At 38.3% G+C, this 11,543-nt stretch overlaps 2 protein-coding genes across 2 annotated transcripts; one reads left to right on the forward strand and one right to left on the reverse strand.

Moving 5' to 3' along the window:
- The first annotated feature begins 1,128 nt into the window (after positions 1-1,128).
- On the forward strand, positions 1,129-3,116 carry LOC129771866 (NADPH:adrenodoxin oxidoreductase, mitochondrial). The gene is made up of 6 exons (XM_055775982.1): positions 1,129-1,448; positions 1,505-1,661; positions 1,722-1,937; positions 1,991-2,162; positions 2,218-2,550; positions 2,611-3,116. The coding sequence occupies exons 1-6, from the start codon at positions 1,243-1,245 to the stop codon at positions 2,967-2,969; spliced, it is 1,443 nt and encodes a 480-aa protein (XP_055631957.1). The 5' UTR covers positions 1,129-1,242; the 3' UTR covers positions 2,970-3,116.
- LOC129771871 (UPF0605 protein CG18335-like) lies at positions 2,669-10,223 on the reverse strand. The gene is made up of 6 exons (XM_055775990.1): positions 9,999-10,223; positions 4,565-4,703; positions 4,210-4,503; positions 3,967-4,138; positions 3,289-3,529; positions 2,669-3,229 (listed from the first exon to the last, which is right to left on the reverse strand). Exons 1-6 carry the CDS (start codon positions 10,052-10,054, stop codon positions 3,160-3,162), a joined length of 972 nt encoding a protein of 323 aa, XP_055631965.1. The 5' UTR covers positions 10,055-10,223; the 3' UTR covers positions 2,669-3,159.
- Between the last annotated feature and the right edge of the window lie 1,320 nt (positions 10,224-11,543).

Raw genomic sequence — 11,543 nt, forward strand, 5'->3', positions numbered from 1 at the left:
GTGTCTCGGCTTTTGTTTTGATTTGGTTATACAGTAATTTACATCTACATCGACATAAGGCTAATTGAACAGATCTGTGATGCAACACGTTTAATTAGACATTTTTACCTCTAGTTGGACATTTTTGTAAACATTGAGTTCGGGGCCCAAATTATAGCCCCACATTGAAAGTCGCCACCAGTCGCAAATGTCCAATTACTGGTCAAAACCGACTCCAATGCGACACTGAGTGGTGCCTCAGCATATCGCTTTATAAGTAACTAACTGTACTTTTTATGCCAACATATCCCTTAGCTCCGAATTTCGGAGTGAAAATCATTCGCGATTAGTTGAAAGAATTATTCTATGTATTATTGTTATTGCATAAGGGTCGGACTACGGGGTTTAAGCTTTTAAATAATTGAATTCAATGATTCACATTGAATTTTTCAAAATTTAGAACTGATTCTAGGCATGCTGATTTGAAAGAGGGCATTGCAATTTAAAATTGTTGTAGGTGGCGACACCATGAATAAAATTAAATAAATCATTCGTTTGGCATTTGACGTGACGGTGCTGGTGGAAGCATTGACTGCATGTGTGAATTGGTGGAGACGTTGACGGAACGTAGACGTTCTTCTCCGTAACGTGCTATGTGAATCGCACATGAAGAGGCAGATTTGTATTCATTAATCACATCAAGTAGAATAAGTATTGAATAGAATAGTTCATTAGTCATCCTCGCTCTCAACGCTCGTCAATTCGAAGCGAAAAAAAGATGTCTCATGAAAAATATGTCTTACTAATACAGAAATCATTTCTCCATCCACATGTGAGGTTGTGCACATCACTGGTCAGATAATGTGAAAGCAATGACCAAAACAAAATACCAAAAGTCTCTCACTCACTGACAAATTTCGGGAAAGCCTATAGAATTACGATGGAACTTGCCTTCGCGGATAAACCGTGCCGCAGATAGTCAAGGTTCTACTGTATTTATTATATCAGTCTTATTTATTCAGAACTGATATATGCAAATAGCATATCTTCAAGCTATCAAAGTCACAAAGAGTCACGGTGATCAAGATTACTACAAAACAATAACATGGACGAGACTTCACAGTATAAGTCAACTATGGTTGATATACATTTGTATGCAAATATATCCAGCAGCAACAATAAAAGTGTTCAATGAAAATTCAAGCGATATTTTGATACTGAGTACTCATTCATTTTTATATTTTTGAATTCTCTTGTTCAGTTATGCATTTGAGCACAACTCTTATAAGATCATTACGAAATGGTTACACACGCCGCTACGTTAGCACATCGACCACTGTCCAGAAACGTATTTGTATTGTTGGAGCAGGTCCAGCTGGCTTCTATGCTGCTCAATATATTCTCAAGCATCTGGAAAACTCAGAGATTGATATTGTAGAGAAGCTACCTGTTCCTTTTGGTCTCGTAAGGTATGTCAAGTTTGAATTTGTTTCGCTATAACTACTTGATCGTGTACCTTTGTCAGATTCGGTGTTGCTCCCGACCATCCCGAGGTGAAAAATGTTATCAATACCTTCACGAAAACAGCAGAAAATCCAAGGGTAAGATTCTTGGGGAATCTGAGTCTCGGAAAAGATTTCACCCTCGCAGAACTGAGAGAGAGGTATCACGCTGTACTTCTGGTAAGTAAAAGAATCATCGGGTATGCGATATATGGTATGAAATTAATCTCCTCAAAACAGACCTACGGAGCGGACAAAGATCGCACCTTGAACATTCCTAACGAAACACTCCGAAACGTGCTATCGGCACGTGAATTCGTTGCTTGGTACAATGGTCTCCCTGGGTTTGAGAATTTCAACCCTGATCTTAGCGGCAGCACCTTAACTCTGCTCGGGCAGGGTAACGTAGCCATTGATGTGGCTCGCATAGTTCTTTCCAACGTGGATGAATTGAAGGTTCGTCAGCCAAAAAAATCTCAATATTCCAGTCATTGACTAATCAATTTAAGAAAACCGATATAACTGAATTCGCGTTGGAAGCTCTCTCGAGAAGTAAAATCAAGAAAGTACTGTTAGTGGGTCGACGTGGTCCTTTGCAAGTTGCCTACACCATCAAAGAACTGAGAGAGTTGCTCAAACTGCCAAGTTGTTCCACCATATGGAGGCCGAATGATTTTCGAGGTATGTATGTGCTACATTCAAGTAATATTTGTGTTCATTATTTGCATTCGCCCAGGTGTGCAAGAAGCCGTACCAAAGTTGGCAAGGCCCAGGAAGCGTATCACCGAGCTGATGTTGAAGAGCCTTTCCGAGCAGAGCAAACAACCGAACTCAAGTGGCATCTTTCAACCTGTCTTCTTTCGGTCGCCAACCAAAATCAACGGAGACGATTGTGTCCAATCTGTGGAATATGCTGTTAATAGATTGGAGGATGATAGGGCAATTCCTACCGACGAGATGGAAACGATTCAAACCGATCTTGTTTGTCGCAGTATTGGCTACATGTCCACCAATGTTGACCAAGAACTGAACTTCGACAATCGCAAGGGATGTGTGCGTAATGTATCAGGTAAGATGATATACTCGAATAATCGATGAGCCAATTGTGAAACTTGAGAATCATCCGTAGGTCGTGTACTAAAGAGGACATCCACTGGCTGTGATGAAAATGTGGCTGATGTCGAGGGCAACTTTGAGAATGGACTTTATTCTTCGGGATGGTTGGCGACTGGTCCCACCGGAGTGATCCTCACCACAATGAATAATTCTTTTGGTGTTGCGGATGTGATATGTAAAGATTTCCAAAATAACATAATTCGTGCGAATGAAAACAGATCTGGGCTGGATTTGAGGGGAAAACGGACAGTTAGTTGGGCTGGCTGGAAAGCAATCGACGAGGAGGAGATTCGGAGGGGTACAGAAAAAGGTAAGTTAAAAGAAAAGATTGTCAATGTGGATGAAATGTTGAAGATAGCCGATGGGAAATGAGATCAAACCTCATCTAGCAGCTCAAACGGTTTAAGCTGTAACACAATACAGTTCTCGAACTGTTTGTTGCAACCGGGCTATGGAATATACTCTATTTTTGCTATCAGGGAGAATTTATACCGTATTATATTGAATTGACTATGACAATTATGTTATTCTTTCTTCGAAATCCATTCATTTTGTTCATCTTCTAGTCTTCGTAACACTTTTTCAAGCACCTTTTGGCGTCCCTGCTATCGTTACCATAAGTCTTCCCGAATCTAAAAAAAAAAATACATGCAGACAGAAAAACACGGTTTGCCACGTTCCACTGAATCACCTGAACATAGCTCCCGGTACGTGTCCCATGTAGCGGGGTATCAGCCCCACATTCTTCATGTAGATTCCATTGACAGCATCCGTCGGTTGACAGGTACCAGTTCCTGCCGGTGTAATTGGTATCCATTCGGTGCATCTCCGGTGCTGATAGCTGTTGGTGAAGTCACACAACGCTTTCTTCGACAGCGGTATGTTCGATTCACCGAATCTTGGCCATAGGAATGGCTTATGTCCGGTGTAACCTAGAACAGTGATGAGATTCGCATGGTAATTTTATTAATACACTCTGAAATTCCTATACATACGCGTAGAATAAGACATTTCACAGCTGTTATTGGAAATGTAACTAAAATGTAAGCCAGTAGTGCAGTGCTTTGCGAAATGATATTCACTATCGATCAAACAATCTCGATACCAAATCGAAATCGGTCTAGATTTTTTGGCTGATTTTTTTTTTCAAAGAAGTTAAAGTTTGTCGAAAGAAAAGTATTCACGACACGACATGTTTTGGAAGTACACGAGTGCATGGTATTTTGAACAGAGTTTTATTAAATATTATTGGTTGATGTTCACACCAAAAGAACAAATCACACTATCATTAGAGAGTGAATTAACAATCAAGAGAGTCAACAATCATGTACACTATGCTTTAAACATTCTTACTAATTTAACAGTTTACCTAGTTTAAAATACTTTTCGCAGTTTCCAATCTCCATAAAGTGGGGTGGGTCATGATGAGTGTAAGGAAGACTTGGTAACGGTGGTAGATTCTCGATAGGCACTTTTCTCACCATACCCGCCGCTTCTGGTCTGGTGGCTTCGAGCGGGAAACGGTAATCACTTTTGTGGAACTAGGAGAATAGGAACGTTGGGTCCGCAATATAATTTGGTAAGAGATGCGATGTAAGGTGCGATATTATACCTTCATTCTATCACCCAAGCTATAATCCGAGATAGTGGAAATGGGTTGCGCGGTCCGATGTCTCAGCTTTTTCATTTGAGCTCTTGTTTGCAGTCGGTCTCGCTCAAATTCATCCAGTCCCTCACTTGTTACAACAGCGTAACGGCGTCCAAATTTGCTCTGCGTCCTTGGTATATAACCCTCATATCCGGGCATCAATGGTTTGCGGTAAATCGTATCCCGAATATCCTCGTCTTCGTGCTTCGGAATAATGACTCCTGTGGCATCTATTTCCTTCTGAGACGGTCGACAGATCTTGAATATTTCATGAATTTATTATTAAAATAAGTAAATTATTTTTTCGTTCCTGTTCAACCTGATATTCGTCTGTGGAGCGATCGGATAGCACCAATTTTTCCGCATGAGCTACGGTAGGGTCAATTAACAGCTTGTGAGAGAGCGAAGAATAAGTGTTTCCGACCCGGTATATAAACTGTGGGCAGTATCCAGTGTAACTGAAATAAAATTGGAATTCGAGATCAAATAGCTTTAATTCAAATACAAATTAAACAAGGTTTGATTTCGTTTAGGGGTATTACTTGCCACAGGCTTTACCCACTAACGTTTCATAAAATAATAAATACGAAAAAAATAAGAAAATATGGAAAAGATAATAAAATTCATGGCAGGATAAAAAATAATGATAAAGTCGGTATAGTTACTCCTATTCCAACTCTAATAGTAAACGAAAGAGGGTTGCTCAAAATACCTGAATTTTGATTCTCTGAAAGTTCCAACTCGCCCGTATATTCCAGAACTTATGCTTTGCTATAGGTGCTAGAATATTGCCCACACGAAATTACAATGCCCAAAAAAGAAACCTGTGGTGAAGGAATAACAAAGGAACACAAAGGGATACAGGAATGGAAATTGATCAAAATTCACATAATATTAGGCTACAGTCATCCGCTTCTGGCAGTACATCTGCCCCTCCCGATATATTTTTTTTTCATAAATGGCTACTAATACAAATTTTGAAAAATTTTAATATTCTAGTCCTCAAATGGGATGTTGGAGATCTTAGAACAGCGGTACTCAATCTTTTTTCCAAAGGGGCCACAAACAAGGGTTAGTCATTGTGTCGCGGGCCGCAGAAAAAATTAAGTAGGGTGATGTCCAAGACACAAGCGCATTGTTAACATAGAACTACGAAACTATTCGGCGAGAACAAACATTAAAGAAATATAATAATAAAACCCTTTGATATAAATATTTGATAGCAATGACAAGGGTCGATAAATGAATGCTTTCTCATCAAAACATCTCAGAAGACGCAGAACATCAGAACAAGCAACAGAAAATACGAACCGAATTTATTGTGTGGTGGCGTCGGAGACGAAAGCATTGATATCACGAAAATTGAATGATCGATTGAAAAAAATCACAAATAAGTCATTCACGATTTATCAGTCGTCCAGCTAGCGACCGGATGGCAGTACAGATTTCCATATGGTATTTCGCAAGGCCGGATTGTTTAGTTTGATTCTTCAAATTGGCCTTTTTCAAGTCTAGAAGCGAATGAACTGAGAAAGCATAAAACTTCTATAATTAAAAATAACATCATTACACCCATAAATCCAAACACACTGTTGAATTCATAGAAGCCCCCTTCAGTCAAACATAAGTATAAAATAGATTTTTAGAATGCATATTTGATAGTTTTAGTGGCCCTGAAAAGGACCGATTGGTTTGCGCTGTTTTGTAGACGCAGCTGAAGATGGTTGATTCTTGATTCATTCTTATTTTCGCGACAAAAATACACGCGCTCAGAACAATACACGTAACGCACTAAGTATACTCAGTATACATCGTACACATGTTTTCTTCTTGAATATTCTGAAGATGCATTAACGAAAAATATTTTTCAACATAGTAGAAACATAAAACTGAGTTTGGCACAATATTTAGAGAACTTTCAGTACCAACCAAAGACATGCATCGATAAATCTTGACTAAGATGGACTTTCAAGCAGGTATTTATAGATTTTTGTGATTTTAACGGTTTGCTTTCGAAGCAGTTTTGAGCTATTATAACAAGTTTTGGGTCAATAAGTAACCAGTAAAAATTTTAAACTCACACACCAGTACAGATTCAAATATGATGTGATGCAACAATACAAAGGCACTCTTCACCAGACGGTATGTAAATTGACGTGATGCCCCACCGAATAAAATACTGTGCGATATATATCATTCATTATTCTTTAATGGAGGCGATCTGGCAAAGTGGTATCGTTCATACCTCCCACACTAAGGGTCATGAGTTTAATTTCCACTCCCGACATTCTTCCAAAAATGGAAGTAACAGTGACGAACCAGCCAAAAGTTTTGAAAGTCACTATAATATAGAAAAAAAAAAGTTCTTCAGAATCGTGCAAAAACACAGTGTGTTTGTGACCTCAGCATTAAGAAAGACTGCTGTCTGATAACTGGAGCGAGATAACTTGAATTATGATGATGATGTTGTTTTGAATTAGAAAGACTTTAAAACTAATCAGTTCATTCGCCTCTAGCCGTGAGAAAGGTCATTTCGAAAGCCCTGCTGCATTCTGGTCGTTAGTTAAATAACTGATGAATTATAAATATTGTAATTTGAAGTCGCGAGTGGCTCGTTTAATCTCAATGAATGGAAAACGGCGGAGCTAAGATTGCAATATTTCTCTATTCACATTGTCCGTAGAACGAATGCTGTATGTGCATTTCAAGCGACCGATTTTACTCGTCTGATTAACAGCGATATTTAAATATTGTACCTCGTTGAAACTATACAGCCACGTTGACACGATAGGACAATGTGTATTCTTCCAATGTTTCTTCATTTGAATATTCATTAAATCATGGGTTAGGGAACCGTAATTATAACGTACCGAAAATAGAGAATTTCCGATTCGATTGGAAACAACCAAATACATTCAGAGCTAAAATAATTATTAAATTTAAACCTATTTCATGAGAAACGTGACCTGTTATCTGATTTGGAATCATTACTGAGGGACGTAGTCATATGTCAAAAAATAGGTACCTCTTATTTTCATATCCATATTTTAATTTTTATTCACTAACGTCAACAGGATTAGCCTAAATGGTCGGATTAAATATATTTAATGGATATTTAATCTACTAATCTTACTTAACTAGACAACTAACTAATGTGTGAATATGTAATGTGTCAAACTCCATTGTTCTCATCCCATGTTTCCAAAATGATTTCTTGAGTTTTCATGATTGTTACACATACAAAATAGTAACGGGCCAGGCGGACCAACCGGATTCAGCCCGGTTGAGTATAGCTGTCTTAGGAGTAGACATTCTGACTTGCAGCTTTTAAATTCAGTAATCAATCTCATTGTTCTATCATCTAGACTCCTGGTATAAAAAATTGTATAACTGTTTTCAAAGAAGGTCTTATTCCCTCTTCAAATGGGGTTGCAATTGCAATCAAAACCGGGACCACCCCCCATAAACTCCTTGACATTGACACCTAATTACAGGCAATAGCAATTTCTGTTAAATTCCCAAACGTAGTTACAGTAAAAATGCACGTATTAGAATTATATCAAAACTCATACCTCTATATCGCCTTATGGCAACAATCCAAATAGTTAATACGCGCTGTTCTCACCAATCTTTAGATATGACAACATTAAAGTTTACTTATGTTATCGAGTAAAATATATTAACCTTTGGTAGGGAGTTGGGACAATTGTACATTCTATTAATGTTTGCATTACCAATGGCATATGGTAGTTTTCTACCGGGGATTTTTAAGTGTTGAGATACCCAGTATTGAAAGATCGTTTTGACTGGGGGATTCGCGGTCTACTAGGTTTTTATGGTAAAATTTTCCTGAAACCTATATAGAACCTTCTGAACCATAATCAACAACACCTAATCTTCGTTAAAATTCCAAGAATGTGGAATTCCCCAAGGCTCGATTTAATAACTTCATTATTATGCCGAAGCGCCGAAAAACCGCTAGAGACGATTGAAACAGTATGTAATAAGGCAATGCTACCTTTATTGGTGGTTACCATTGGTGTCTTTGCTACAAACCCTACCCTTGCTATTATGGCAGAGAGCGGACAACTACCATTCGATCGATTCGTTACGGATATTGTAACCAATAGAGCTATCCGTTACCTTTCACTTCCTGACCGTGACCACGATGTCTCATTAATATCTCGGGCAAAGGATCAATCAAAGAACACACTAATCAAAACCTTCCAGATATATGTGTGCATTCGCCGGTAATGGAAATCAATGGGAATGTTAAACTGCCGATTATCAACCTTGACTTACTCGAGGAGTTTCGTGCAGGGATCTCCAACCTAAAATAAAGGCCTGTTTCAATCATCTCGTAGAAACAAAATTCCTGATTGAACATCAAGTTTACATATGTTCAAGTTATGGTTCAGTAAGCACTGGCGGTGTCGATTGCCAACATAGAAAAGACGCTAGAGTTAGAATGACCATAGGACAGAACCTAAGATACATTCTTAGGAATGGTGAAACTCAGGAAAATAATTTAATTGAATTTCTTTAAAGAAACTGAACTATACAAGAAAATACAAGGAATTTTGAACTCGAAATAGTAATAAAAATAAAAACAAAAAATTTCGGAGACGAATGAATCGAATGATTTAAAGTTTCCGGAACAAAGAAAAAGAAGAAGAAGATGAAAAAGAAAATTTTGTTTCATAATGCAGTACAATTTAGCATGAATTCCACGTGGCACTTGCAAGCACATGTGTTTATTTTCAGACAGTTTTATTGCATTTATTGCTGCGGATATGGGCATTGTAATGTATGCCATTTGTTCATCATCGCAAAGGTACTTTCCCATGGGTTTATAGCACAGAATCGCGTGACTGCTTCCTATTTCTTCTGTATCCTGCCAGAAGTGTTCACTTACTTTGTATGCTCATTCGGAGGTGTTTAGATACGGGAAACCATAGGTTGGATATTGTTCGTATATGCAATGCTTAACCTTCAACTTGAAAACAGCACACGGAAATGGGTGTCATTGAAAGGATTTATTTCGGGCAGTTAGCATGCAATTTGCTTGACTGTAGTATTGTTTATACTAAAAATGCAAATAAGTAAATAAAATAAAGAACTTGGCACCTGGTAGAATGTTCGTCGTTAAATGAAGCCATTAAAAACTTTTTGCAACTATGCACTCGAGTCTCCCTTTTCTCGTCGTATTTCCTCAATGATGTAGCAGGCTGTTGTTCTTCGTTGAATTTTGCTCTTCACATGAATGTTCCATTTTATCACCCTAAACTTGGGTGCCAAATTGTGACACTTTCGGTTCTTTTCAATGTTTTTTTTTCATACCGTTTGTCGTGGTTATTTCAGCCAATCACGTGGTAATCCATTGTGAAAATGGCGAAATCGTCGAATTTGCTAAACTCACGGAAAACAATCGTTCAAATGAGCCACAGCACGAGCCGTAATTGAACTTGAAATCGGTAGTTAGAATTAGGGAAAAAAATGGAGCATACATGGTCATACACATGGTATAATGTTTAAATTTTAAAAAGCTGGGCCTATTCCATTGAGAGATGTAAAGCAATTAAACGTTATGGAGCACATGGTGTCAAGCAATAGATGAATACGAAAATAAATTCAAACCATTTGTTGGGAAAATAAATTGAACACTTGTAGACTCTAAAACTGGATTAAAAACACACAGCTTCGCGATCGGAGATAAATGAGAAATTTAAATTCGTTTACACGTTTTCTCTTACCCCGGAATATAATGTGGTTCAGGAGTACCAAGGTGTCCCACGTTCAATGCCGGCATTTTCGTCTAAATCGAAAATCAATCCAATTCAACGTACACAAAAAACCTAAAGTTTAACTAAATTTCGAAGCACAGCAATTTTCCACGCTCAATTTTACACTTCTTTGTCAAAAGGCTATACAATTTTCACCGAAAAAGTGGAAGAGCAAAAATCACGTCAAAGTCAAACTAGCGGCCGACTACGATTGGAAGCACTTTTCCCACGCCGGCGGCATATTCATCCAGACCTGCCTTTTCAGCAGCTTGTATATTTATGTATATAGCGATTTTCAAGTACTACTTTGAGCATGCCAAATTGCACCCTTGAGTTCCAATGGTTCGCCTTCAGGACGGGCTTTTGCCATGCATAACGTCCTTGAGGTATCAGCTGGCAAAATCGAGCCTCCAATCGTTCGTCGTTTCCATACGCGAACGAGCGCGAACGCTTGCATTTCAAACATTGGAAATCAGATTGATTGGTCTAGCCTTTCCTAGCTGCTCCCTCCCGCGTGCTAAGGGTGCACATAATATAAACATAAAAAGAGCCCGCCGCTAATAGAGCTTCGGTGTCAACATTATAATTCGCGAGGCAGTGCCTCGACAGTGGTGCATCGATGGGAATCAGGAATATAAATTGAGCAACAAATTCGCGTGATGGCTTATCGTTCGTGATTTCGAGCGGGTTGTTAGACTTTCCATATTTTATATACTTTGCATGAATAAACAGTGATAGAATGGTTGAGCTTGATAATTTCTCGAGAGTCTAGTGGCATGAAGGCGATAAGAGTTGTAGAGTTCTAAGGCACACACTTTAGCTGTTAAACCCTTCGAAATATCTACCGTGGCACAGGCCTTCCATTTCTTTCTGAAAATCACGCCAATCACTGATGCTGTCGTTGGTTTCATGTCGGAAAAGTTCGTTTTCTCCTGAAAGAATTCGTGAAACAGCAAATTGCTTCGTGTTGAATTTGTTTATTTCAGGTTAATTTATTCTATCCACACTACACAAATTATATCTCATTATGTTAGTTTCACCCAAATATTGGCGGGTTAAGAGCTGTGAACAACAGTTTTTACAGAAGAGGAGATTTAGCGTCGTCTCCGTTAGACTTTTCACGTTCATTTTGGCTTCATTGCAAATTACAATTACCCAATTACAAGATTTATTATATTTTTTTACGTTACGTTACTCTATTTTCCTTTGTGCGGTTATACAAAAGATTCATATGTATTTCTTTTTATTTCACTATGTGTAATCTTCATTTGCCTCCCAAACATGAAGGAAGTAAAGAACAGGAAAAAAGTAAAAAAAAAGTCAGAAGTGATGATTTTGATTTGAATGATAAAGGTGACATGGAAAGCCAACGAATAATAAACACACACAATTATAAGCACTCACCATCTGCAACTATCATTGGTGAACGGTGCCGATTACAGATGGGATGGAGAATAAACACGACAAGATTATTTTACAGCATTACAACGCCAGGCTACCTGTCATGATTCTGTA

This window comes from Toxorhynchites rutilus, chromosome 2 (assembly GCF_029784135.1).
Source record: "Toxorhynchites rutilus septentrionalis strain SRP chromosome 2, ASM2978413v1, whole genome shotgun sequence".
In the NCBI taxonomy this organism is placed as follows: domain Eukaryota; kingdom Metazoa; phylum Arthropoda; class Insecta; order Diptera; family Culicidae; genus Toxorhynchites; species Toxorhynchites rutilus.

Excerpts from the sequence above, each read along its gene's own strand:
- LOC129771866 (XM_055775982.1), top strand. The coding sequence starts at position 1,243 with ATGCATTTGAGCACAACTCTTATAAGATCATTACGAAATGGTTACACA. Across the intron at positions 1,449-1,504 it reads GTTCCTTTTGGTCTCGTAAG|ATTCGGTGTTGCTCCCGACC; the intron begins GTATGTCAAGTT and ends TACCTTTGTCAG. Across the intron at positions 2,163-2,217 it reads GAGGCCGAATGATTTTCGAG|GTGTGCAAGAAGCCGTACCA; the intron begins GTATGTATGTGC and ends GCATTCGCCCAG.
- LOC129771871 (XM_055775990.1), bottom strand. The coding sequence starts at position 10,054 with ATGCCGGCATTGAACGTGGGACACCTTGGTACTCCTGAACCACATTAT. Across the intron at positions 4,139-4,209 it reads GCTTGGGTGATAGAATGAAG|TTCCACAAAAGTGATTACCG; the intron begins GTATAATATCGC and ends CTATTCTCCTAG. Across the intron at positions 3,530-3,966 it reads CGAAAAGTATTTTAAACTAG|GTTACACCGGACATAAGCCA; the intron begins GTAAACTGTTAA and ends TCACTGTTCTAG.